This window comes from Oncorhynchus tshawytscha, linkage group LG07, assembly GCF_018296145.1.
Source record: "Oncorhynchus tshawytscha isolate Ot180627B linkage group LG07, Otsh_v2.0, whole genome shotgun sequence".
In the NCBI taxonomy this organism is placed as follows: Eukaryota; Metazoa; Chordata; class Actinopteri; order Salmoniformes; family Salmonidae; genus Oncorhynchus; species Oncorhynchus tshawytscha.
The window spans coordinates 33,722,736-33,745,129 of NC_056435.1; the positions used below are offsets into that span (position 1 = coordinate 33,722,736).

At 42.1% G+C, this 22,394-nt stretch overlaps 1 protein-coding gene across 5 annotated transcripts in view; it reads left to right on the forward strand.

Moving 5' to 3' along the window:
- Window positions 1-22,099, forward strand: part of LOC112254409 (6-phosphofructo-2-kinase/fructose-2,6-bisphosphatase 4) — a 30,455-nt gene extending 8,356 nt beyond the window's left edge. For 2 of the 5 annotated variants that reach the window (XM_024426979.2, XM_024426977.2), the window contains exons 2-14: window positions 3,882-3,998; window positions 4,149-4,245; window positions 4,448-4,511; window positions 4,709-4,783; window positions 12,384-12,440; window positions 12,523-12,644; window positions 14,083-14,290; window positions 15,921-16,067; window positions 16,190-16,294; window positions 18,162-18,291; window positions 18,403-18,465; window positions 18,602-18,666; window positions 20,510-22,099. In XM_024426979.2, the coding sequence (XP_024282747.1) occupies window positions 3,882-3,998; window positions 4,149-4,245; window positions 4,448-4,511; window positions 4,709-4,783; window positions 12,384-12,440; window positions 12,523-12,644; window positions 14,083-14,290; window positions 15,921-16,067; window positions 16,190-16,294; window positions 18,162-18,291; window positions 18,403-18,465; window positions 18,602-18,666; window positions 20,510-20,569 (1,310 nt within the window). In that variant the 3' untranslated portion in view covers window positions 20,570-22,099. The other 3 variants (XM_024426978.2, XM_024426975.1, XM_024426976.2) reach the window with 2 other exon arrangements.
- The last annotated feature ends 295 nt before the right edge of the window (window positions 22,100-22,394 follow it).

Consider the following 22,394-nt stretch of genomic DNA (forward strand, 5'->3'; position numbering starts at 1 on the left):
AGACGTGGAGAAAATGTATTTATGGCGTGACCTTAAGTCTTGGCAATCGATTATTTATGATCGTTGATGCCTGCGTCTGATTACTGACTGGTCATGGCTAGAAGGTATTCTGTTTTTGTCAAATTAAGGTTATTTTACGTTTCGTAGCAGGTTAGGAGAATTTACACAGGAAGTTATGAGAATTAACGTAACGGGTTAGTTGAATTATGTTAAGGTCCATGACCCTACTGACTCTGTTCTAACAGCCCCTTGAACCATAGAGCTATAAAATAACGTACTGGCTCCCCTCTCCAGGCCAGAGCATCGTTATTTGCTTCTCAATTTATCTGGAATACTGTGTCTGTCTTCTCCCGACTTGTAAAAGAATCAGATCCCACAATATCAACCCGAGGGGTTGAACATTCGGGTTATTTCAAGACAACTGGAAATAACCTGGGGGGGCGGAACAAGGTCACATCATGACATAAGTGATCATCTGGTTGGAAAGACAGTCTAGAAAGATGCCCATGTTTCCGAGTTGGATTTTTCGCAGTCGGAGCTCGTTTTTTCCCCAAGTTCCCAGTCGTTTTAACCGCACCGAAGTCGGGCATTTCCAAGTTCCCAGTTGTTTTGAACGAGGCATTTAGTGGCAAACTAGGTCACTTGTCTGCTTGATCAGGATATAATACACAATTAAATACAGCCTGAAGCATTTGTGTGTAAATGTTCCTTACAACCCAGAATGTTGAATAAAAATACATTTGAATTTGCTCCACCGGTTTGTCCTTAATTAAGCTGCTCGAAATTTGAGACAAAATATCCACTGGTTTTGTTAGGCACTAGGGTAAAGTCCGTTTTTAAAAAATGTGAATAGTAGTTTTATCTCGTGAATAGCTAGGCTATTGAACCAAGCATGCCATGAAAATGATATATTCTGAATCAGGAGGATGGAGAACCATTCAAATCAAATCAAATCAAATTTATTTATATAGCCCTTCGTACATCAGCTGATATCTCAAAGTGCTGTACAGAAACCCAGCCTAAAACCCCAAACAGCAAGCAATGCAGGTGTAGAAGCACGGTGGCTAGGAAAAACTCCCTTGAAAGGCCAAAACCTAGGAAGAAACCTAGAGAGGAACCAGGCTATGTGGGGTGGCCAGTCCTCTTCTGGCTGTGCCGGGTGGAGATTATAACAGAACATGGCCAAGATGTTCAAATGTTCATAAATGACCAGCATGGTCGAATAATAATAAGGCAGAACAGTTGAAACTGGAGCAGCAGCACAGTCAGGTGGAAGTTGAAACTGGAGCAGCAGCATGGCCAGGTGGACTGGGGACAGCAAGGAGTCATCATGTCAGGTAGTCCTGGAGCTCAGGTCCTAGGGCTCAGGTCAGTTGAAACTGGAACAGCAGCATGGCCAGGTGGACTGGGGACAGCAAGGAGTCATCATGTCAGGTAGTCCTGGAGCTCAGGTCCTAGGGCTCAGGTCCTCCGAGAGAAAGAAAGAGAGAAGGAGAGAATTAGATTCACACAGGACACCGAATAGGACAGGAGAAGTACTCCAGATATAACAAACTGACCCCAGCCCCCCGACACAAACTACTGCAGCATAAATACTGGAGGCTGAGACAGGAGGGGTCAGGAGACACTGTGGCCCCATCCGAGGTCACCCCCGGACAGGGCCAAACAGGAAGGATATAACTCCACCCACTTTGCCAAAGCACAGCCCCCACACCACTAGAGGGATATCTTCAACCACCAACTTACCATCCTGAGACAAGGCCGAGTATAGCCCACAAAGATCTCCGCCACGGCACAACCCAAGGGGGGGGGCGCCAACCCAGACAGGATGACCACAACAGTGAATCAACCCACTCAGGTGACGCACCCCTCCAGGGACGGCATGAGAGAGCCCCAGTAAGCCAGTGACCCAGCCCCTGTAATAGGGTTAGAGGCAGAGAATCCCAGTGGAAAGAGGGGAACCGGCCAGGCAGAGACAGCAAGGGCGGTTCGTTGCTCCAGAGCCTTTCCGTTCACCTTCCCACTCCTGGGCCAGACTACACTCAATCATATGACCCACTGAAGAGATGAGTCTTCAGTAAAGACTTAAAGGTTGAGACCGAGTTTGCGTCTCTGACATGGGTAGGCAGACCGTTCCATAAAAATGGAGCTCTATAGGAGAAAGCCCTGCCTCCAGCTGTTTGCTTAGAAATTCTAGGGACAATTAGGAGGCCTGCGTCTTGTGACCGTAGCGTACGTGTAGGTATGTACGGCAGGACCAAATCAGAGAGATAGGTAGGAGCAAGCCCATGTAATGCTTTGTAGGTTAGCAGTAAAACCTTGAAATCAGCCCTTGCTTTGACAGGAAGCCAGTGTAGAGAGGCTAGCACTGGAGTAATATGATCAAATTTTTTGGTTCTAGTCAGGATTCTAGCAGCCGTATTTAGCACTAACTGAAGTTTTATTTAGTGCTTTATCCGGGTAGCTGGAAAATAGAGCATTGCAGTAGTCTAACCTAGAAGTGACAAAAGCATGGATTAATTTTTCTGCATCGTTTTTGGACAAAGTTTCTGATTTTTGCAATGTTACGTAGATGGAAAAAAAATGTCCTTGAAATGGTCTTGATATGTTCTTCAAAAGAGAGATCAGGGTCCAGAGTAACGCAGAGGTCCTTCAGTTTTATTTGAGACGACTGTACAACCATTAAGATTAATTGTCAGATTCAACAGAAGATCTCTTTGTTTCTTGGGACCTAGAACAAGCATCTCTGTTTTGTCCGAGTTTAAAAGTAGAAAGTTTGCAGCCATCCACTTCCTTATGTCTGAAACACATGCTTCTAGCGAGGGCAATTTTGGGGCTTCACCATCCACTTGTTTTGTTTGAAGATGTGAAATCCTAAAGAGGTGTGGATTGTTCTCCATCCTCCCCTGATTCAGAATATAGATATTTTATTGTCATGGCATGATTGGTTCAATAACTATTGACGAGAGAAACTAATATGAAACTTTACCTTGGTACTGAACCATATACTGTACCTAGCAGCTCTCTAAAAAGTTGGTAAGCAATACTTTCCTGTGGATATTGTGTCATTGTGAGCAGCTGAAGGACAAGCTGCACAGACAACCGGTAGAGTATGTTCAAATTTTATTTTATTCAACATTCTGGCTTGTAAGGAAAATGTACACAATTTTGCCAAATGTTTTCAGGCTGTATATAGCCTACCAATTGTTTTACGGCCTGATTTAATCAAACTAGTTCACTTGCAGGACACTAGCTATGTTTCCATTAACTTGTCAAGTGATTTTAGTCTATATAGAAAATAAATGTGACAACTTGCACGCCTGTAGATATGAAATAACGGGGGCTGGTGAAACCTTTGCATCCAGCCAAACAAAAGCAAGGCGAAACAATTCAGGCATTCTTGAAAGTCAAGACAATCCTTGTCTTGCAAATAAAAAAATTCTAGTTGAAAAAAAAAAAAAGTGGTATAGAGCTTTGTAGTCCGGCTATATGATGACATCACGTGCCCGTGTACCTCATAATTTATTCGAAAAACAATTTCGGCAACATTTGTTGCAAGAAAGATAAATCCACCTGTCAGTTGAATAAAAATGTGGATCTTTAGAAAATGTCTCCAATATCTGTCATTTCAGTTAAATGTGTCACTAAGATTTTATTTTGCGACATTGCTTTTGTAGAATAAAGCTTGTTCATTGGACACCTGCCTAGTGTCACAATGGAATTGCTCAAATGGTCCTAAAAGTAATCCAAGCCCTTCCCTGCCACAGCCTGCACTGTTTGTTCATGCTTATGCTTCAGTGGCAGTCTCTGTCCAAGTAGAATAATTATAATAACCTGTAGAATCATTCTATTCTCCCCCATCTCCTCTCTTCCATGTGCAGTATGTATGACCAACTGTCCCACCCTGATAGTGACGGTGGGCCTCCCGGCCAGAGGAAAGACCTACATCTCCAAGAAGCTCACCCGCTATCTCAACTGGATCGGCGTGCCAACCAAAGGTACCAACTTATACCTGAAATTCCATTTCCGTAATCCAATCCACTCACACACACACACACACACACTGACATGTAAGAATGCCGCTGAACAGTCAATAGTATCTAGAAAAGTAAAGCATGCAACTATCTCTTTCTTTCCACCATTTTTAGAATTCAATGTTGGGCAGTACCGGCGGGAGTGTCTGAAGATCTACAAGTCCTTTGAGTTCTTCCGTCCAGACAATGAGGAGGGCCTGAAAATCAGACAGTAAGAAACATTTCCAGTGCTTTGCTCCTCCGCTGTGGAAACACTGATCAGATCCTCTTGTCCTTGAATGCCCCAAATTGCCTAACAATATCATATTGTTATGTACCTGTTTTTAACCAGCGTCTGTGAGTTGTCTTTGCTAACCCATTAGTGGCTCTTGTCACTGCTGCCTCTGACTCAGTTTCCCCACTCTTCTTTGCAGGCAGTGTGCGTCAACAGCACTGAATGATGTCAGACAGTACCTCGCTGATGGTGGCCATGTTGCTGTGTGTACAATCCCTCTTTTGAAGAAAAATATCACATTTGAAACTCTAATGTAGCCAGATTATGTGCACATTAACATTGGGATGGGATATCCCGTCATGAAGTACTTTGATATCGCAATGCGTATTTGAATATGGATTACAGTGCAGGTTCTCAGTCTGAACTGCGACTGATGGTGTGTGTTCTGTTATTTCTCCAGGTGTTTGATGCGACTAACACCACTAGAGAGAGGAGAGAGACAATCACTGCGTTTGCTGAGCAGAATGGCTTCAAGGTAATGTTGGTGTCGTTGGTAGAGATCATGCTTGTGGGTTGACAATGTCACAACAAAAATGTGGGCGTAAGGTAAAAGATTGTTTTCATCCTGATCGGTCAGATGGTTAGCAACAATGACTAGAAGCTGCTGTGTGGTGAATCCTAGATGGCTTGTTTCAGCTAGTTGTAATTTGTTCTTGATGCCATCTCTTGTTTTGACTCTTGTCATGCCTATGCTAACATGGCTAGGATAATCAACAACTGTAACAATGTATTTGAAAGGGAACAAATGCTTATTCTCCAAATGTATACATATTTCTAAAAGACATTTGCAGATGAAATGTAGGGTTTTGGAAAGTATTCACACCTTGACTTTTTTCAAATGTTATGCCTGAATATTTTTTTAATTGAATTTCAACATGAGGCCAATGGTGACTTTAATATAGTTGGAGTTTAATGGCTGTGATGGGTGAAAATTCAGGATGGATCAACAACATTGTAGTTAGTCCACAATACTAACATAAATAAAACAGTGAAAAGAAGGAAGCCTGTACAGAATAAAAAATATTCCAAAACATGCATCCTGTTTGCAAATCAAATTTTATTGGTCACATAGGTGTTTAGCAGATGCTATTGCGGGGTGTAGTGAAATGCTGGGCTTCTAGCGCCGACAGCGCAGTAATATCTAACAATTTCACACACATACACACAAACCTAAGGAATGGAATTAAGAATATATACATATATGGACGAGCGATGTCAGAGCGGCATGGACTAAGATACAGTAGAATAGTGTATGAGATGAGTAATGCAAGATATGTAAACATTAGTAAAGTGACTAGTGTTCCATTTCTTAATGTAGCCAGTGATTTCTATTCTGTCTATAGGCAGAAGCCTCAAATGTGCTAGTGATGGCTGTTTAACAGTCTGATGGCCTTTTAGATTGAAAAACAGCTTCTATCTCTTGATCCTAGCTTTGATGCATCTGTACTGACGACTTCTGGATGATAGCGGGGTGAACAGGCAGTGGCTCAGGTGGTTGATCTTTTTGGTGTTTCTGTGACATCGGGTACTGTAGGTGTCCTGGAGGGTGGGGTAGTTTGTCCCCGGTAATGTGTTGGGCAGATCGCACCACCCTCTGGAGAGCCTTGTGGTTGTGGGCGGTGCAGTTGCCGTACCAGGCGGTGGTACAGCCCGACAGGATGATCTCAATTGTGCATCTGTATAAGCCAAATTTATTCAGCCTCCTGAGGGTTGAAGAGGCTCTTGCGCCTTCACCACACTGTCTGTGGGTGGTCCAGTTCAGTTTGTGACGTGTACTCCAAGGAACTTGAAGCTTTCCACCAACAAGTCACAAAACTAATACTGCAAAAAATGTGGCAAGAACTGAATATTTTGACCTGAATGCAAATACAACACATTACTGAGTACCACTCTCCATATTTTCAAGCATAGTGGTGGCTGCATCATGTTATGGGTATGCTTTTTCAAGATAAAAAAAAAGAAACGGAACAGAGCTAAGCACAGGAAAAATGCTGAAAAACCTGGTTGTCTGCTTTCCACCAGACACTGGGAGATGAATTCCCCTTTTCAGCAGGACAATAACCTAAAACACAAGGCCAAATCTACAGTGGATGTGCTTACCAAGAAGACAGTGACTGTTCCTGAGTGGCTGAGTTAAAGTTTTGACTTACATCTGCTTGAAAATATATGGCAAGCCTTAAAGCTTGTAGAATTTTTTAAAGAATAATGGGCAAATGTTGTACAATCCAGGTGTGGAAAGCTCTTAGAGACTTACCACAAAAGACTTACTCACAAAAGACTCTGAGTGCCTAATTTCAGTTTGTGAAAAAACAAGCAAACTTAGAATTTTAGCAACCAGGAAATAGCAGAGTGATTGTGTATTGTGCCTTTTTTTTAATCCACTTTGTAACACAACAAAATCTGGAGAAAGTCAAGGTGTGTGAGTACTCTCTGAAGGCACTCTAGGTCGTTTCAGGAAACTAGGCGTATGTCGCCTGTCACGATTTCAGAGGCATTTCATTTTTATCAAATGTGTTTTTTTGCAGAATGTGAACTTTCATGTGTCTCTTAAGCTTGTATGCCATCTGTAAATTCGAATAAAATTGTGACATTTACGAGCTTAGTTGGTTTAGCCACAAAAAAGACAGACAGGAACCTTCCCGCTAGCCTTCATTGGGTGAGATAATAGATGGGCTGGACATGCCGAACGATGAGTTCGGATTGGTCTGCCATGTAGTACGCTTCTGTCAATAACATGAGCTGCTTAGTATGTGTAGGTAATCCTTGGTAACACAGATAAAACTTTATATAAATATCACGTAGAACTGCGTAAGTGTTACTAATGCGCTCCAATTTCTGGAGGACCAAGTTTTGAAATCGGTGGAATGCCTGTGGAAGCGTAGTATGATCGCTAAGGAGATGGAGGAAATTCTGGCGTTTGATTGCAATTCATGCGGAGGGAGTCAAAGAGAACACACAGAAGGCTGTTGTAATTGTAATCAGAGACAGGTGTTTTATACATCTTCAAAATAAGGGTAACCGTGGTATAGAGAGGGAGAAGCATACATGTATACGGGTAAGTGAGTCTGGCCAGCTACATTTTCAGATATTATAGGTTTCTAATTTTACGAAAGTCGTTTTTATTGCCAATTTAAAGCGTACTGTTAGTTAGCTAGCGTTAGCTGGCTGGCTCGCTAGCTAATGTTACGTGTATGAATAATCCTACATAATCATATCTCCGAGCTGTTTCCATTGCTAGTTATAGCCTAATGCTAGTTAGATGGCTAACATTGAACCTAGCTAGTTGGTTAGCTTTAGCTACCTGCAGATTCATGCAGGGTAGTAACATTATGAGTTGGGATTCTGGTTCATTATTTAGCTAGCTACGTGTCTAAACATGACTCCACTATGCAATTAACCATTTCACTGTGCCGTTTACACATTGTGTCCTGTGCATGTGTCAGAAACTTAGATTTGATTGAATATAGTGTGTTTACTAGACTGTAATGTGAAGAACCACATGACCTGCACCAAAGTCAAATTAGGATATAACGTTAGGCCAATGAGACAGCATTTTAGAGCTTGGACACTATGGTAGAATGCCCTGCTTTTTAATTTTGTCACTCACAACTGTAAGCTATTTTCTGTAATTAGCTCGCCATTAACTTGTAAATAAGGATTTTGTTGTGATTCAAATTAGCTAAAGTTAAGAACTGGATAGTTAACAAGCTAGAAACTAACACAAACATTGGTTAGGAAGTTGCTTTTAGTTTGCTAGATTTACGTGTTTTAAAATATACCAGTTATGCTAGTTTGGACCACCAGGCTGCTAATGTCATGCAGCCTGTCGTTTTTTGTGTTCATACTTTTTCATAATGACAATGTTCATGATGTCCCTGCGACAACTGTCTACAGACATGTCGATAGACGTAGCATTAACCAGCCTTAAGTCTTAATCTTTGGTTGTTTAGTACACTACTGTGCTCTGTTTAGCACATGGCCTCCCATGTGAATCCTTAAAGAGATGTGTGGGGGCTTAAGAGGGTGTGAACAATGCTGAATGGGTGTAGACAAAGAAGAGCTCCCAAGTAGGTGTACCAAAAAGTTGAAGGGCCCTTTTCTCAAAAATGGGGTTAAGTTTATCAACTTTCAAAGCATAATTACTTACACTATAGTTGAGGAACAAAGGGAATGATACATTTGTATATCTGAGTCTCTATTTTTATCCATTTAGTAAATGTTTCTACATAAGATTGAACTGGTTGGTCACTGTCAATGGTGTGAACCAACCCTATTTTTGTTTTTAGACTTGTGCTTGCGTATGCATAGGTTTTGTTGAACACCCCACCCGTCAACGTCAAATAACATTTTATTTGTCACATGCTTTGTAAACGGGTGTAGATTAACAGGGAAATGCTTACTTACAGGCCCTTCCCGACAATGCAGAGAGAAAAGAGGAATAACTACACAATGAGTAAAGATAACTTCGCTATATACACATGGTACCAGTACTGAGTCGATGTGAAGGGGCACGAGGTAGATATGTACATATAGGTAGGGATAAAGTGACTAGGCAAGAGGGTAGATAAAATGTAGCAGCAGCGTATGTGATGAGTCAAGAGTTTGCTATTGGTTAACTACTTAACTCACTATTTAGCAGTGTTATGGCGTCGAGGTTAAAGCTGTTAAGGGTCCTGTTGGTTCCAGACGTACTGCTTGCTGTGCAGTAGCAGAGCGAGCAGTCTGACTTGGAGGGCTGGAGTTTTTGGCAATTTTTAGGGCTGCCTTCTGACACCACCTGGTATAGAAGGCCTGGATGGTAGGGAGCTCAGCCCCAGTAATGTACTGGGCCATATGCACTACCCCCTGTCGCTTTGTGGTTGGGTGACAATCAGTTGCCATACCAAGCAGTGATGCAGACAGTCAAGATGCTCTCAATGGTGCAGCTGTAGAATACTTTTGAGGATCTGAGGGCCCATGCCAAATCTTTTCAACCTGCTGAGAGGGAAGAGGCATTGTTGTGCCTTCTTCATGACCGTGTGGACCATGACAATTCCATAGTGATGTGGACACCAAGGATCGACCCACCCCACTACAGCCCCGCCGATGGGGGCGTACTCGGCCCTCAGTTACCTGTAGTCCCTGATCAGCTCCTTTGTCTTGCTGACATTGAGGGAGAGGTTGTTGTCCTGGAGCAACACTGCCAGGTCACTGACCTTCTCCCTATAGGCTGTTTCATTGTCTGTGATCAGGCAAACCACCATTGTGTTGTCAGCCAACTTAGTGTTGGAGTCTTGCGCGGCTATATACACACGCAGTTGTGGGTGAATAGTGAATACAGGAGCACGCACACCTGAGTGGCCTCCATGTTGAGGGTCAGCGTGGTGGTGCCTACTCTCACCACCTGGGGGTGGCCCGTCAGGAAATTCACGATCCAGTTGCAGAGGGAGGTGTTCAGTCCCAGGATCCTAAGCTTAGTAATGAGTTTGAAGGGCACTATGGTGTTGAATGCTGAGCTGTAGTCAATGAACAGTATTAAGGATTTCACATGTAGGTGTTCCTCTTGTCCAGGTGGGAGAGGGCAGTGTGGAGTGCAATAGAGTGCGTCATCTGTGGATCTATTGGGGCGGTATGCAAATTGGAGTGGGTCCAGAGTGTCTGGGATGTTGTTGCTGTGAGCCATGACCAGCCTTTCAAAGCATTTCATTGCTACAGATGTGAGTGCTACGGGGCGATAGTCATTTAGACAGGTTACCTTAGTGTTGTTGGGCACAGGGACTATGGTGGTCTGCTTGAAACATGTAGGTATTACAGACTGGGTCAGGGAGAGGTTGAAAATGTCAGTGAAAACACTTGCCAGCTAGTCAGTGCATGCGCTGAGTAAGCGTCCTGGTAATCTGTCTGGCCCCCGCAGCCTTGTGTATGTTAACCTGTTTAAAGCTCTTACTCTCATCGGCTATGGAGAGCAAGATCACTGTCTGAAACAGCTGGTGCTCTCATGCGTGGTTCAGTGTTGCTTGCCTCGATGTGAGAATAGAAGGAACTTAGCTCGTCTGGTAGTCTTGCATCACTTGGCAGCTTGCGGCTGGGTTTTGACGAGCCTCCAAGCCAGCGTAGTAGGATTTGTTCTGTATTGACACCGCACATGCTTTGCGTACACGTCCTGATAAACCGTCTGGCCCAGCGACTTTGAATGTTGACCTGTTTTAAAGGTATTGTTCACATCGGCTACCGAGAGGGTTATCACACAGTTATCTAGAACAGCTGCTCTCGTAAATGCTTCAGTGTTGCTTGCCTTGAAGCGAGCATAAAATGCATTTAGCTCATCTGGTAGGCTTGCGTCTGGGTTTCACTTTGTAGCCCGTACTAGTTTAATCCCTGCCACATCTGACGAGCGTCAGAGCCGGTGTAGTAGGATTCAATCTTATTCCTGTATTGACGCTTTGCCTGTTTTGATGATTCGTCTGAGGGCATAGGATTTCTTATAAGCTTCTGGGTTAGTCTTTCGCTCCTTGAATGTAGCCGCTCTAGCCTTTAGCTCGATGCAGCTGTTGCCTGTAATCCATTGCTTCTGGTTGGAATATGTACGTGCATCGACAACGTCGTCCCCACACTTATTGATGAAGCTGATGACAGAAGTGGTGTACTCCTCAATGCCATTGGATGAATTCCGGAACATATTCCAGTCTGTGCTATCAAAATAGTCCTGTAGTGTTGCTTGCCTCGATGTGAGAATAGAAGGAACTTAGCTCGTCTGGTAGTCTTGCATCACTTGGCAGCTTGCGGCTGGGTTTTGACGAGCCTCCAAGCCAGCGTAGTAGGATTTGTTCTGTATTGACACCGCACATGCTTTGCGTACACGTCCTGATAAACCGTCTGGCCCAGCGACTTTGAATGTTGACCTGTTTTAAAGGTATTGTTCACATCGGCTACCGAGAGGGTTATCACACAGTTATCTAGAACAGCTGCTCTCGTAAATGCTTCAGTGTTGCTTGCCTTGAAGCGAGCATAAAATGCATTTAGCTCATCTGGTAGGCTTGCGTCTGGGTTTCACTTTGTAGCCCGTACTAGTTTAATCCCTGCCACATCTGACGAGCGTCAGAGCCGGTGTAGTAGGATTCAATCTTATTCCTGTATTGACGCTTTGCCTGTTTTGATGATTCGTCTGAGGGCATAGGATTTCTTATAAGCTTCTGGGTTAGTCTTTCGCTCCTTGAATGTAGCCGCTCTAGCCTTTAGCTCGATGCAGCTGTTGCCTGTAATCCATTGCTTCTGGTTGGAATATGTACGTGCATCGACAACGTCGTCCCCACACTTATTGATGAAGCTGATGACAGAAGTGGTGTACTCCTCAATGCCATTGGATGAATTCCGGAACATATTCCAGTCTGTGCTATCAAAATAGTCCTGTAGTGTAGCGTCCGTCATCTGACCACTTCCGTATTGAGCGAGTCACTGGTACTTCCTGCTTTACTTTTTGCTTGTAAGCAGGAATCAGGAGGATATAATTATGGTCAGATTTGCCAAATGGAGGGTGGGGGAGAGCTTTGTATGCATCCCTGTGTGGTCTAGAATGTTTTTTCTTTACTCTGGTTTACATGCTGGTAGAAATCTGGTAAAACTGATTTAAGGTTGCCTGCATTAAAGTCCCCTGCCACTAGGAGCGCCGCTTCTGGGTGAACCTAAATGTTATCTGATGAATCCCGGAACATTTTCCAGTCTGTGCTAGCAAAACTGTCCTGTAGCTTAGGATCTGCTTTATCTGACCACTTCTGGTAATCCCAGTTTGAGTTTTTGCTTGTAAACCCAAATCAGCAGGATATAATTATGGTCAGATTTTCCAACTGGATGGAGAGCTTTGTATGCATGGAGTAAAGGTGATCTAGAGTTTCCCTGCATCAAATCACTGGCCACTAGGTGCACTGCCTCTAGATGTGCATTTTCTTTATTTGGCCTTGTACAGCTTGTTGGGTGTGGTCTTACTGCCAGCATTGGTTTGTGGCAGCAAATAGACAGCCACAAAAAAATATAGATGACAACTGGGAACTTGATGTCTTGTCTATCCTGGGGGTTTACGGTCTTCCCTTTTCTCCTAGGTGTTCTTTGTAGAGTCTGTTTGTGAAGACCCTGAAGTCATTGCAGAGAACATTGTGGTGAGTGCTCTTCCACAGTTCCTGTAGGTAACTCTTTGGAGATAACCAATGAGTCTTATCTTGCCTCTCTTTCTCTGTTCAGCAAGTGAAGCTGGGCAGCCCTGACTACACCAACTGCAACACAGAGGAGGCTATGGAGGACTTCAAGAAGAGGATCAAGTGTTATGAGAACTCCTATGAGACCCTGGATGAGGTTCTGGACAGGTGAGCAACTTATCTCACTGAGGAACAAAGAGTTCTCTCCTATTTGTTTAGCAAGTGGTTGTTTTTACAGTTGTAACAGGAATTTACAGGTTAACAAAAAGGAGTGCAGTTGTTAAATCCCATCAAAATTAATCTAGTTTATTACAAGAATTCTGCGAGAACACCACCAGAGCAGAAGCAAAGAAAATGTCTAATGGGCCCTTGTATATTAGTCACACCGCACCGAATGTTGTGTAAACACCAACCCAAGAGGCTTGTAGGAAGTCAGAACATAAACTGTGACAGAATCACACACTGTCATAGATACATTATGACTGTGTCCTCAAATTCAGTCTTTAAGACTGGCAGACATTTTATGCTGGCAGTTAAACGGGTCAAAAGTAAGAACATCAGTACTTCATTACAACAGAACTATATTGAACAAAAATATAAATATTTGACTGAGTTACAGTTCATAGAAGGAAATCAGTCAATTGAAATAAATAAATTGGGCCCTAATCTATGAATTCCTCCTGACTGGGCAGGGGTGCAGGCATGGGTGGGCCTGGAAAGGCATAGGCCCACTCATTGGGGAGTCAGGCCCAACTAATCATATATTTTTTTGCCACAAATGGGCTTTATTGCAGACAAATAGCTTCTTGATAAACCACACTGGTCAGGTGGATGGATTATCCTTCCAAGGAAGAAATGCTCACGGATTTCAAACAAATTTGTGCACCAAATTTGAGATTTTTGTGCATATGAAACATTTCTGGGATATTTTATTTCAGCTCATGAAAAATGTGACCAACACTTTACATGTTGCATTTTTATATTTTTATTCCGTATACTTAAAGATCGCTCTGTCATTTCCTGGTTGCAAAAATTATAATAGGTTGCCTAATTTCAGTTTGACAAATAAGCAAGCAAAGTGTAGAGTCATTGTAGCATCTAAACTGCTGTGAACTATATTTTCTAGAACCAAATATATTTTATTTTCATCTGTTTGAAGCTGGTGTCAAACAGAAAGTTAGATTCCATGTGTGCCATTTCTATGCTTCCAGTTCTTAAGTTTCTTTTTTGAGTCTATCTGCTGCTTCTTAGACTTTCTCATAATCTGAAAGAAATATGAGTTATAGATCTGTCAATGTGAATTTGGTCAAGTCGCCCAAGAATTTACATATTGCAGCTTTAAGTAAATATGTTACTTAAACATGCATGGTTAACTCCTGTTTCCCTTCCCACATACAATCATGTTTATTACATATCAGTCCATATCCACAGTAAATCAAATAGTAATTCATCAAATGTCCCATTTACAACAGTCAATGACATGTTGCTTGTCCTTTTAAACCCTGAATCATTTTAAAGCTGGTTTCAATGCATGTTGTATCTACGAGGTTTCTCTCTTTTTTATAAAGTAAGGGATTCCTAAAGCTCTCTGACATGTATCTCCCAGGCATCTGTCCTACATTAAGATCATGGATGTGGGCCGGAGGTACCTGGTGAACCAGGTCCAGGACCACATCCAGAGCAGGATTGTCTACTACCTCATGAACATCCACATCACGCCACGCTCCATCTACCTGTGTCGCCATGGAGAGAGTGACCTCAACGTCAAGGGCTGCATTGGAGGAGACTCTGGGCTCTCACCCAGGGGCAAGGAGGTACGGCTAACTATCCTTAGATTCCATCTCTACCTTACGAGTTCTACTTTTTGTTTCTTCACGATTGAATAGATTTCCATATTTTGGAATAGATTGCATTTAATTTTGTAAAAATGTTACCCCTTTTTCTCCCCAATTTTCGTGGTATCCAATTGTTAGTAGCTACTATCTTGTCTCATCGCTACAACTCCCGTACGGGCTCTTTCAACAAAGGTTGAAAGTCATCCAATACCCAACCAAGCCGCACTGCTTCTTAACTTCTTGCGTCGAGCAATCCAGGAGTGTAATCATAGCCTCAAGCTCATTACCATAACGCAACGTTAACTATTCATGAAAATCGCAAATGAAATGAAAGAAATATATTCACTCACAAGCTTAGCCTTTTGTTAACAACACTGTCATCTCAGATTTTCAAAATATGCTTTTCAACCATAGCTACACAAGCATTTGTGTAAGAGTATTGATAGCTAGCATAGCATTAAGCCTAGCATTCAGCAGGCAACATTTTCACAAAAACAAGAAAAGCATTCAAATAAAATCATTTACCTCTGAAGAACTTCGTATGTTTTCAATGAGACTCTCAGTTAGATAGCAAATGTTCAGTTTTTCCAAAAATATTATTTGTGTAGGAGAAATCGCTCCGTTTTGTTCATCACGTTTGGCTAAGAAAAAACCCCGAAAATTCAGTCATTACAACGCCAAACTTTTTTCTAAATTAACTCCATAATATCGACAGAAACATGGCAAAAGTTGTTTAGAATCAATCCTCAAGGTGTTTTTCACGTATCTATTCGATGATAAATCATTCGTGGCAGTGTGGTTTCTCCTCTGAAGCAAATGGAAAAATACACGCAGCTGGAGATTACGCAATAATTTTGACGGAGGACACCAAGCGAGCACCTGGTAAATGTAGTCTCTTATGGTCAATCTTCCAATGATATGCCTACAAATACGTCACAATGCTGCAGACACCTTGGGGAAACGACAGAAAGTGTAACCTCATTCCTGGCGCATTCACAGCCATATAAGGAGACATTGGAACACAGCGCCTTCAAAATCTGGGGCATTTCCTGTTTGAAATTTCATCTTGGTTTCACCTGTAGCATCAGTTCTGTGGCACTCACAGATATCTTTGCAGTTTTGGAAATGTCAGTGTTTTCTTTCCAAAGCTGTCAATTATATGCATAGTCAAGCATCTTTTCGTGACAAAACATCTTGTTTAAATGGGAATGTTTTTTTTTATCCAAAAATTAAAATATCGAAGAAGTTAACACAGCGCGCATCCAACCCGGAAGCCAGCCGCACCAATGTGTCGGAGGAAACACTGCACCTGGAAACATTGGCTAGTGTGCACTGCGCCCGGCCCGCCACAGGAGTCGCTGGTGCGCGATGAGACGAGGATATCCCTACCGGCCAAACCCTCCCTAACCTGGACGACGCCAGGCCAATTGTGTGTTGTCCCACGGACCTCTCAGTCGCAGCCGGTTTACGACAGGGCCTGGGCGTGAACCTCAGTCTCTGATGGCGCTGCAGTACAGCGCCCTTAACCACTGCGCCACCCGGGAGGCCCCTAGGTTTCCATATTTTGAGGATGTTTTCTTTTCTCTTGTGTTGATTGTTCCCTGGGCAGTTTGCCAAGTATCTGCACCAGTTCATCCAGTCTCAGGAGATCAGCGATCTGAAGGTGTGGACCAGCCAGATGAAGAGGACCATCCAGACAGCTGAGGCTGTGTCTGTGCCCTACGAGCAGTGGAAGGCTCTCAACGAGATAGACGCGGTGAGAACTCGAATCGCCTACTCGGCTCAGCAATGCCACCTGTGTGACTGTATGTCGGTGATCCTCAAACACACCCCATACAGTTTGTATATCTGAAGTGGTGTGTTCTGTGCTATCCTCAGGGTGTGTGTGAGGAGATGATGTATGAGGAGATCCAGCAGCACTACCCTCTGGAGTTTGCAATGAGGGACCAAGATAAATACCGCTACCGTTACCCCAAGGGAGAGGTGAGTGTGAGGAGAGCAATTCTCTAATGCCTCATTTAATCATATTGGAAGTTTACATGCACCTTAGCCAAATACATTTAAACTCAGTTTTCCTCAATTCCTGACATTTAATCCTAGTAAAAATTCCCAGTCTTAGGTCAGTTAGGATCACCACTTTATTTTAAGAATGTGAAATGTCAGAATAATAGTAGAGATTTATTTCATCACATTCTCAGTGGGTCAGAAGTTTACATACACTCAATTTGGTAGCATTGCCTTTTAAATTGTTTAACTTGGGTCAAACCTTTTGGGTAGCCTCCCACAAGCTTCCCACAATAAGTTGGGTGAATTTTGGCCCATTCCTCCTGACAGAGCTGGTGTAACAGTCAGGTTTGTAGGCCTCCTTGCTCTGACGTGTTTTTTCAGTTCTGCCCACAAATTTTCTATATGATTGAGGTCAGGGCTTTGAGATGGCCACTCCAATACCTTGACTTTGTTGTCCTTAAGCCATTTTGCCACAACTTTGGAAGTATGCTTGGGGTTATTGTCCATTTGGAAGGCCATTTGTGACCAAGCTTTAACTTCCTGACTGATGTCATCTCTAGGAGACAGAATGCATCTCCTTCCTGAGCGGTATGACGGCTGCGTGGTCCCATGGTGTTTATACTTGCGTACTATTGTTTGTATAGATGAACGTGGTACCTTCAGGCGTTTGGAAATTGCTCCCAAGGATGAACCAGACTTGTGGAGGTCTACAATTCTTTTTACATTTTTTAAAGTCTTGGCTGATTTCTTTAGATTTTTCCATCATGCAAAGAGGCACTGAGTTTGAAGGTAGGCCTTGAAATACATCCACAGGTACACCACCAAATAACTCAAATGATGTCAGTTAGCCTATCAGAAGCTTCTCAAGCCATGACATAATTTTCTGGAATTTTCCAAGCTGTTTAAAGGCACAGTCAACTTAGTGTAGGTAAACTTCTAACCCACTGGAATTGTGATACTATGAATTATAAGTGAAATAATCTGTCTGTAAACAATTGCTGAGAAAATGACTTGTGTCATGCACAAAGTAGATGTCCTAATCGACATGCCAAAACCATAGTTTGTTAACAAGAATCTTGTGGAGTGGTTGAAAAACAAGCTTTGACTCCAACCTAAGTGTTTGTAAACTTCTGACTTCAACTGTATTTATTATGAAAGAGCTCTACCAACCTGGATACTTTTATGTGTGCCAAGAGATGTGTGTGAGAACTTGCTTCTGCTCCACTGTAGTTCTTCACAATGACAATTTGCATCAAAATAGATGAGAAACTAAGTGAATGTTTTGCTCATGCGGTCCAAATGTAGTTTAATTTGGCACTGTGACATTAAACCACATCCAGGTGGCTAATGGCCATGTACACCTTGCTAATGAGCCGTAGTAAATAAAGCCCCCTTCCTCCCCTGTCTGTCTGTGCTCCAGGCTCTGGGTACAGGCTGTTTTTCAGTTGGCATGAACAATCAGTGGTGTGTTCTCACTTTTAGTCCATCCCATTGCTGCCACTTAGAGAGATGGAGGTGGTGATCAGCGAGGCTGTCTCTCCCACTCAGTAGTGGGGGAGAGCATCGTTGTCTAAGACCCTTTACTACAGTATAATGGCTTATCGTTATGTGGCTAATGGCTTATCGTGACATTAGAATTAAGTGTTCTACCTTGTTTTTCCCACTGTAGACCCATTACTGAAGATAATTTCTCCTGTTGCAGTTTTTGTCTGTGCTCTTGTTTTTAATTTATTTTTACCTTAAAGTTTTTGTGTGTGAGACTCTATTGTGACCCTACCCTTTTGGGTGAGTTAGTATCTTGTTTTGTCTATCGGTGTATCTGACAGTTACCCTGTCCCCTTAGTCCTATGAGGACCTGGTGCAGAGGTTAGAGCCGGTCATCATGGAGCTGGAGAGGCAGGAGCATGTCCTGGTCATCTGTCATCAGGCTGTCATGCGCTGCCTGCTGGCCTACTTCCTTGATAAGACAGCAGGTCAGTCTGGTTGTATTTCCTGGATAACAGTGATGGACGGAAGGTGTTTCTTTTCGCACTTTGTAGATCTCTTTTATAGTAGATTTCTTAGTCGTGTGTGTTGTTTCTCAGAGGAGCTGCCCTACCTGAAGTGCCCACTGCACACCGTGCTGAAGCTTACACCTGTTGCTTATGGTAAGACTGGCCTTCCACTGCTACCCAGTCCAGTCTGCATCTGTGTTAATACCAATTGCAAAATAGCATAAATATTTTAGTATTGGATTTAGTGGTTTATAATGCAAAAATGCACCTTTCTGGGCTCTGTCTTCAGGCTGTAAGGTGGAGTCCATGTACCTAAATGTGGATGCAGTGAACACTCACAGAGAACGCCCAGAGGTTGGTATATCTACATACATACATGCATGCATGCATGCATACGTACATTAATTAATTTGATGGATAAGTTGGAATATGTGCTATGCTTGACGGCTAACTCTCAACTCAGCAACCTGTTGTTTAGGAGCATTTGAATGCAGCTGTAGTGCTTTTCAACAGTCCCGGTTGCCATGGCTTCACAATCAGAAGAGCGTTTAATAGTAGGGGTTAGAGTGGATTCTTTATTGTAGATGTGTGTGTAAAGATTGTGATAGTGACCTTTGTCCATCGCCTTTTCACCCCCTCTACCTGAATATACCTGTAAGAGGATTGTGGGATAGAACGCTATGATTCATGATATGTCATTAGGAATCATGCTCATGCCATTTCTTTATTGTATACATGGAGAAGAATTTGGGGAGTGTAACTATGAGAATCAACTTGGGTAATTAAATAATGTACTGTGCATCTTTATCACATCCTGTCTTTCCCACCCATCCTCCCATTCTATCCATTTTGTTCCCCTGATGTTTGACCGCAACCTTTTTGTTTCATTACTGAACAGAACGTAGAGGTGTCACGGATGGCAGAGGAGGCTTTGCTAACAGTACCAGCTCACCAGTGAGATAGTGTCCCTCACTCGCTCTATCCCTCACACTCCCTTCTTTCCACTCCTCCCACTGGCCCTGCCTCCATATTTGCTCCTTCAATCAGGCAGTTCTCAATTACTCCATTCCCTCTACTTCCTGACATCAAAAGCACTCTGATTGTTCTACTCAGATTGAGTCAAAGTATCCAATTAAAGTAATGATAATTAACTGGAATCCAGTTCATTTGAATATCCTTACTATAAGTAAGGGTCTGGTGTCCTTTTTTTTTTTTTTTGTCTGTTTATTGAAATGATATTTTTCTCTCAATTGACATGGTTTTGCAAATCAATGTTGTATTTCCAAACCAGAGCACATTTTCATTTCAAATGTTTATTTTAATTTTAGGATAGTCTTTTTCATTTAGTCTCATGGAAGGGATCCTAATAAAATACATATTCAGGAAGCTCAGTATTTGGAATATTTGTCAGTCATGTGTGGCTGTTGATGTGAATCGATGTCTTAATTAGTTTAAAAGTTGAATGTGTGTCTGTCAATGTTCATTGCGTTGCACAGATGTCTACTTGATTTGAGGTAGTGTTTTGCACCTGGACTCAGTCTTAAACTCTTAGTACTAATTTAATAATTTTTTAAAATTCAGGTTAGTATATATTTTTTTATTTGATCACGTAAGATTAAATGTTTGTTTATAATCATGTATGAAGAAGGCCCAGAGAAACATGTATTTTTTAATAAAAATGTGAAGGTCTGCTCCATATGGAATATGACCGGGAGTAATTTCCACATCACTGTTTACTGACTGCTAATAAAATCTACTTGACCAGTCCTGCTGTATTTTATGTATCGATGCATCAAATCTCATGTTTTTGTTCTACAAATGTCTTGATAAACCACTGTGCTACGCAAATAAATAGCATTTGTTCTTCAACCTTATTCGTATGCAAAGGCTGGATTGGAAATAATTTCCTCTGAATGAACGCCTATTCCTCACTCTGTACAAACGCCTGTTGGTAGAACACTGCTTGTCCGTCTGCCTGGGACGTTAACCATTGCCATAGCAGTAACTCTCTTCATCCACAAAGCATACTGCAGAACATGCCCCCCCCCCCACCTCCACTAATTTACTTTTCCTAGATTAGGGATGGGAAATTGACAGCCCCCCTTCTGTAGGTTAATTGGTATCCCCAGCACATCTCCCTTGTTCTGAAATACCATTGACAGATTTGGTTAGTCAGCCTTGTATGTTCCTCTTTCAGAACGTCAACATTCATCGCACCACAGAAGATGCCTTGCAGACAGTCCCAGCTCACCTCTGAAATCAAAGCCAATCGGGTTGAAGTTGGGCCTCTGTCTCCCAGATTTGTCACTACATGTGTCATTACTTGTGGCCCTAGTGGTACAGTCTGGATGTGATCTGTTCAACAACCCACTCAGCTGATATGTTTTTTTTTTTGTGGGGTGATGTTTTCCACTTTTTCTGCCTCTCTGAGCACAACCTCATCTGCTTTTGGTGTCTGTGTTCAGAGCAATGTGACCTGGAGGATCCAGAGCCTTTTGGCATCTCAATTGGCCTGTACTCCGGTCTTTCATAAGTATAATTCTCAGTCTACAGCCCATTCAGTCCAATTGTTAGAGGTCAGAATAGAAAGGTGAATACAATTAACCGTTCTGCTTGCATTGTAGGGTTTGGGGGTATGCATTCACAGAATTACTCTGACCTATTACTGCTCCAATCTCATGGTAGGAAGAGGCACAATTCCTTGGTACTAGTTTGGTTTGTGTGTTAATGCTTTATGTACAGCTGACAGACTTGTCTAGGAGAGAAGGGGACTGAAATGTATTTTAAAGTATGAATCCCTCAGTATCTGTTTCCATTAACTTTAGTTTTTTTTAATCCGTTTTTTTTCGACATTTGGAAAATAGATTAGACAATTGCCCGCTGCATAGTGTGTGTCCATTGACTATTCTAGTGTCAACTTTAAAAATAGCAGGATGTACTGTCACACCAACAAAACAAACTAGTATTGAATAGAAATAGTGGTTGAAGTGTTTGTATTACCCATTTAGGCAAATTGTACACCCATTAATTGGAGACAGCCTGTATGCTCTCCCACCTATCGGTTTCATGTCTCAGGTAGCCCGCAAAAGTCAGCATTGATAGAATGCAAGAATTTACCTATATTTGCCATATTCTATTAATTATCATGTGTCAACATATCGCCTTGGTCTGTGCTGTAAAAAAATAAAAAACATGATAGCAAAATGTGTAGAATAGCAAGAAATTTGCTTAACTGCCAAATTTTCTCTCAGCCTCATGGCATAATGTGAACAAAAGCATGAGATGAGCTATAAAACAGTTTTTTTTTTTCTTTCTGTGCCCTGTGGCAAAAAGTGTAGAATTCCAAAAGGGGGGTAGGGTTAGAAATTTGCACTCCTGTAGATCTGAAAAAATTGGATGGTGGAACTTGCATCCAGCCAAACAGAAAAGCAAGGCATAGAAATGCAGCCTTCTTGAAAGTAAGGATGAGGATCCTGCAAAGAAATATTTTTATAGTTGAAAAATGGATTTAGTAGACATTTAGAATTAAATGTGGAGTGGTACTTCATAGTTGTGTTGACATCAAGTGCCCTGCGTACTTAAATTATTCGGCAATCATAATTTATTACAAAAACATTTTCCACCATTTGTCGCAATATAACAAGTTTGACAAAAGAGTACACCCGTCTTAACAGATTATTTATTTTTTGATCTTTCAAAAATGTCTCCATTATCTGCCATTTCCATTACGTCACAAATATTTTTTATGCGGCGTTGCTTTTGTCGAATAAACCTGGGTCAATGGAAACCTGTCTACTGTTACTCTTTAGAAAGTATTGATTGTGTGGTTCACTTGTCTAATTTGAACCTCAGAAGTGTTACTGTGTTGTCTTTTCATGTCAATGTGTTATGTAATCTACAGGTAACTGTCAAATAAATGAGGGATACAAAGTATTTTGAAAGCAGGTGCTTCCACACAGGTGTGGTTCCTGAGTTAATTAAGCAATTAATATCCCATCATGCTTAGGGTTATCAAAGATGGTCTACTAATTATATTGACAAGACAGTTGATTGACTGCTTTAGCAATGTTAATGCATGTCCT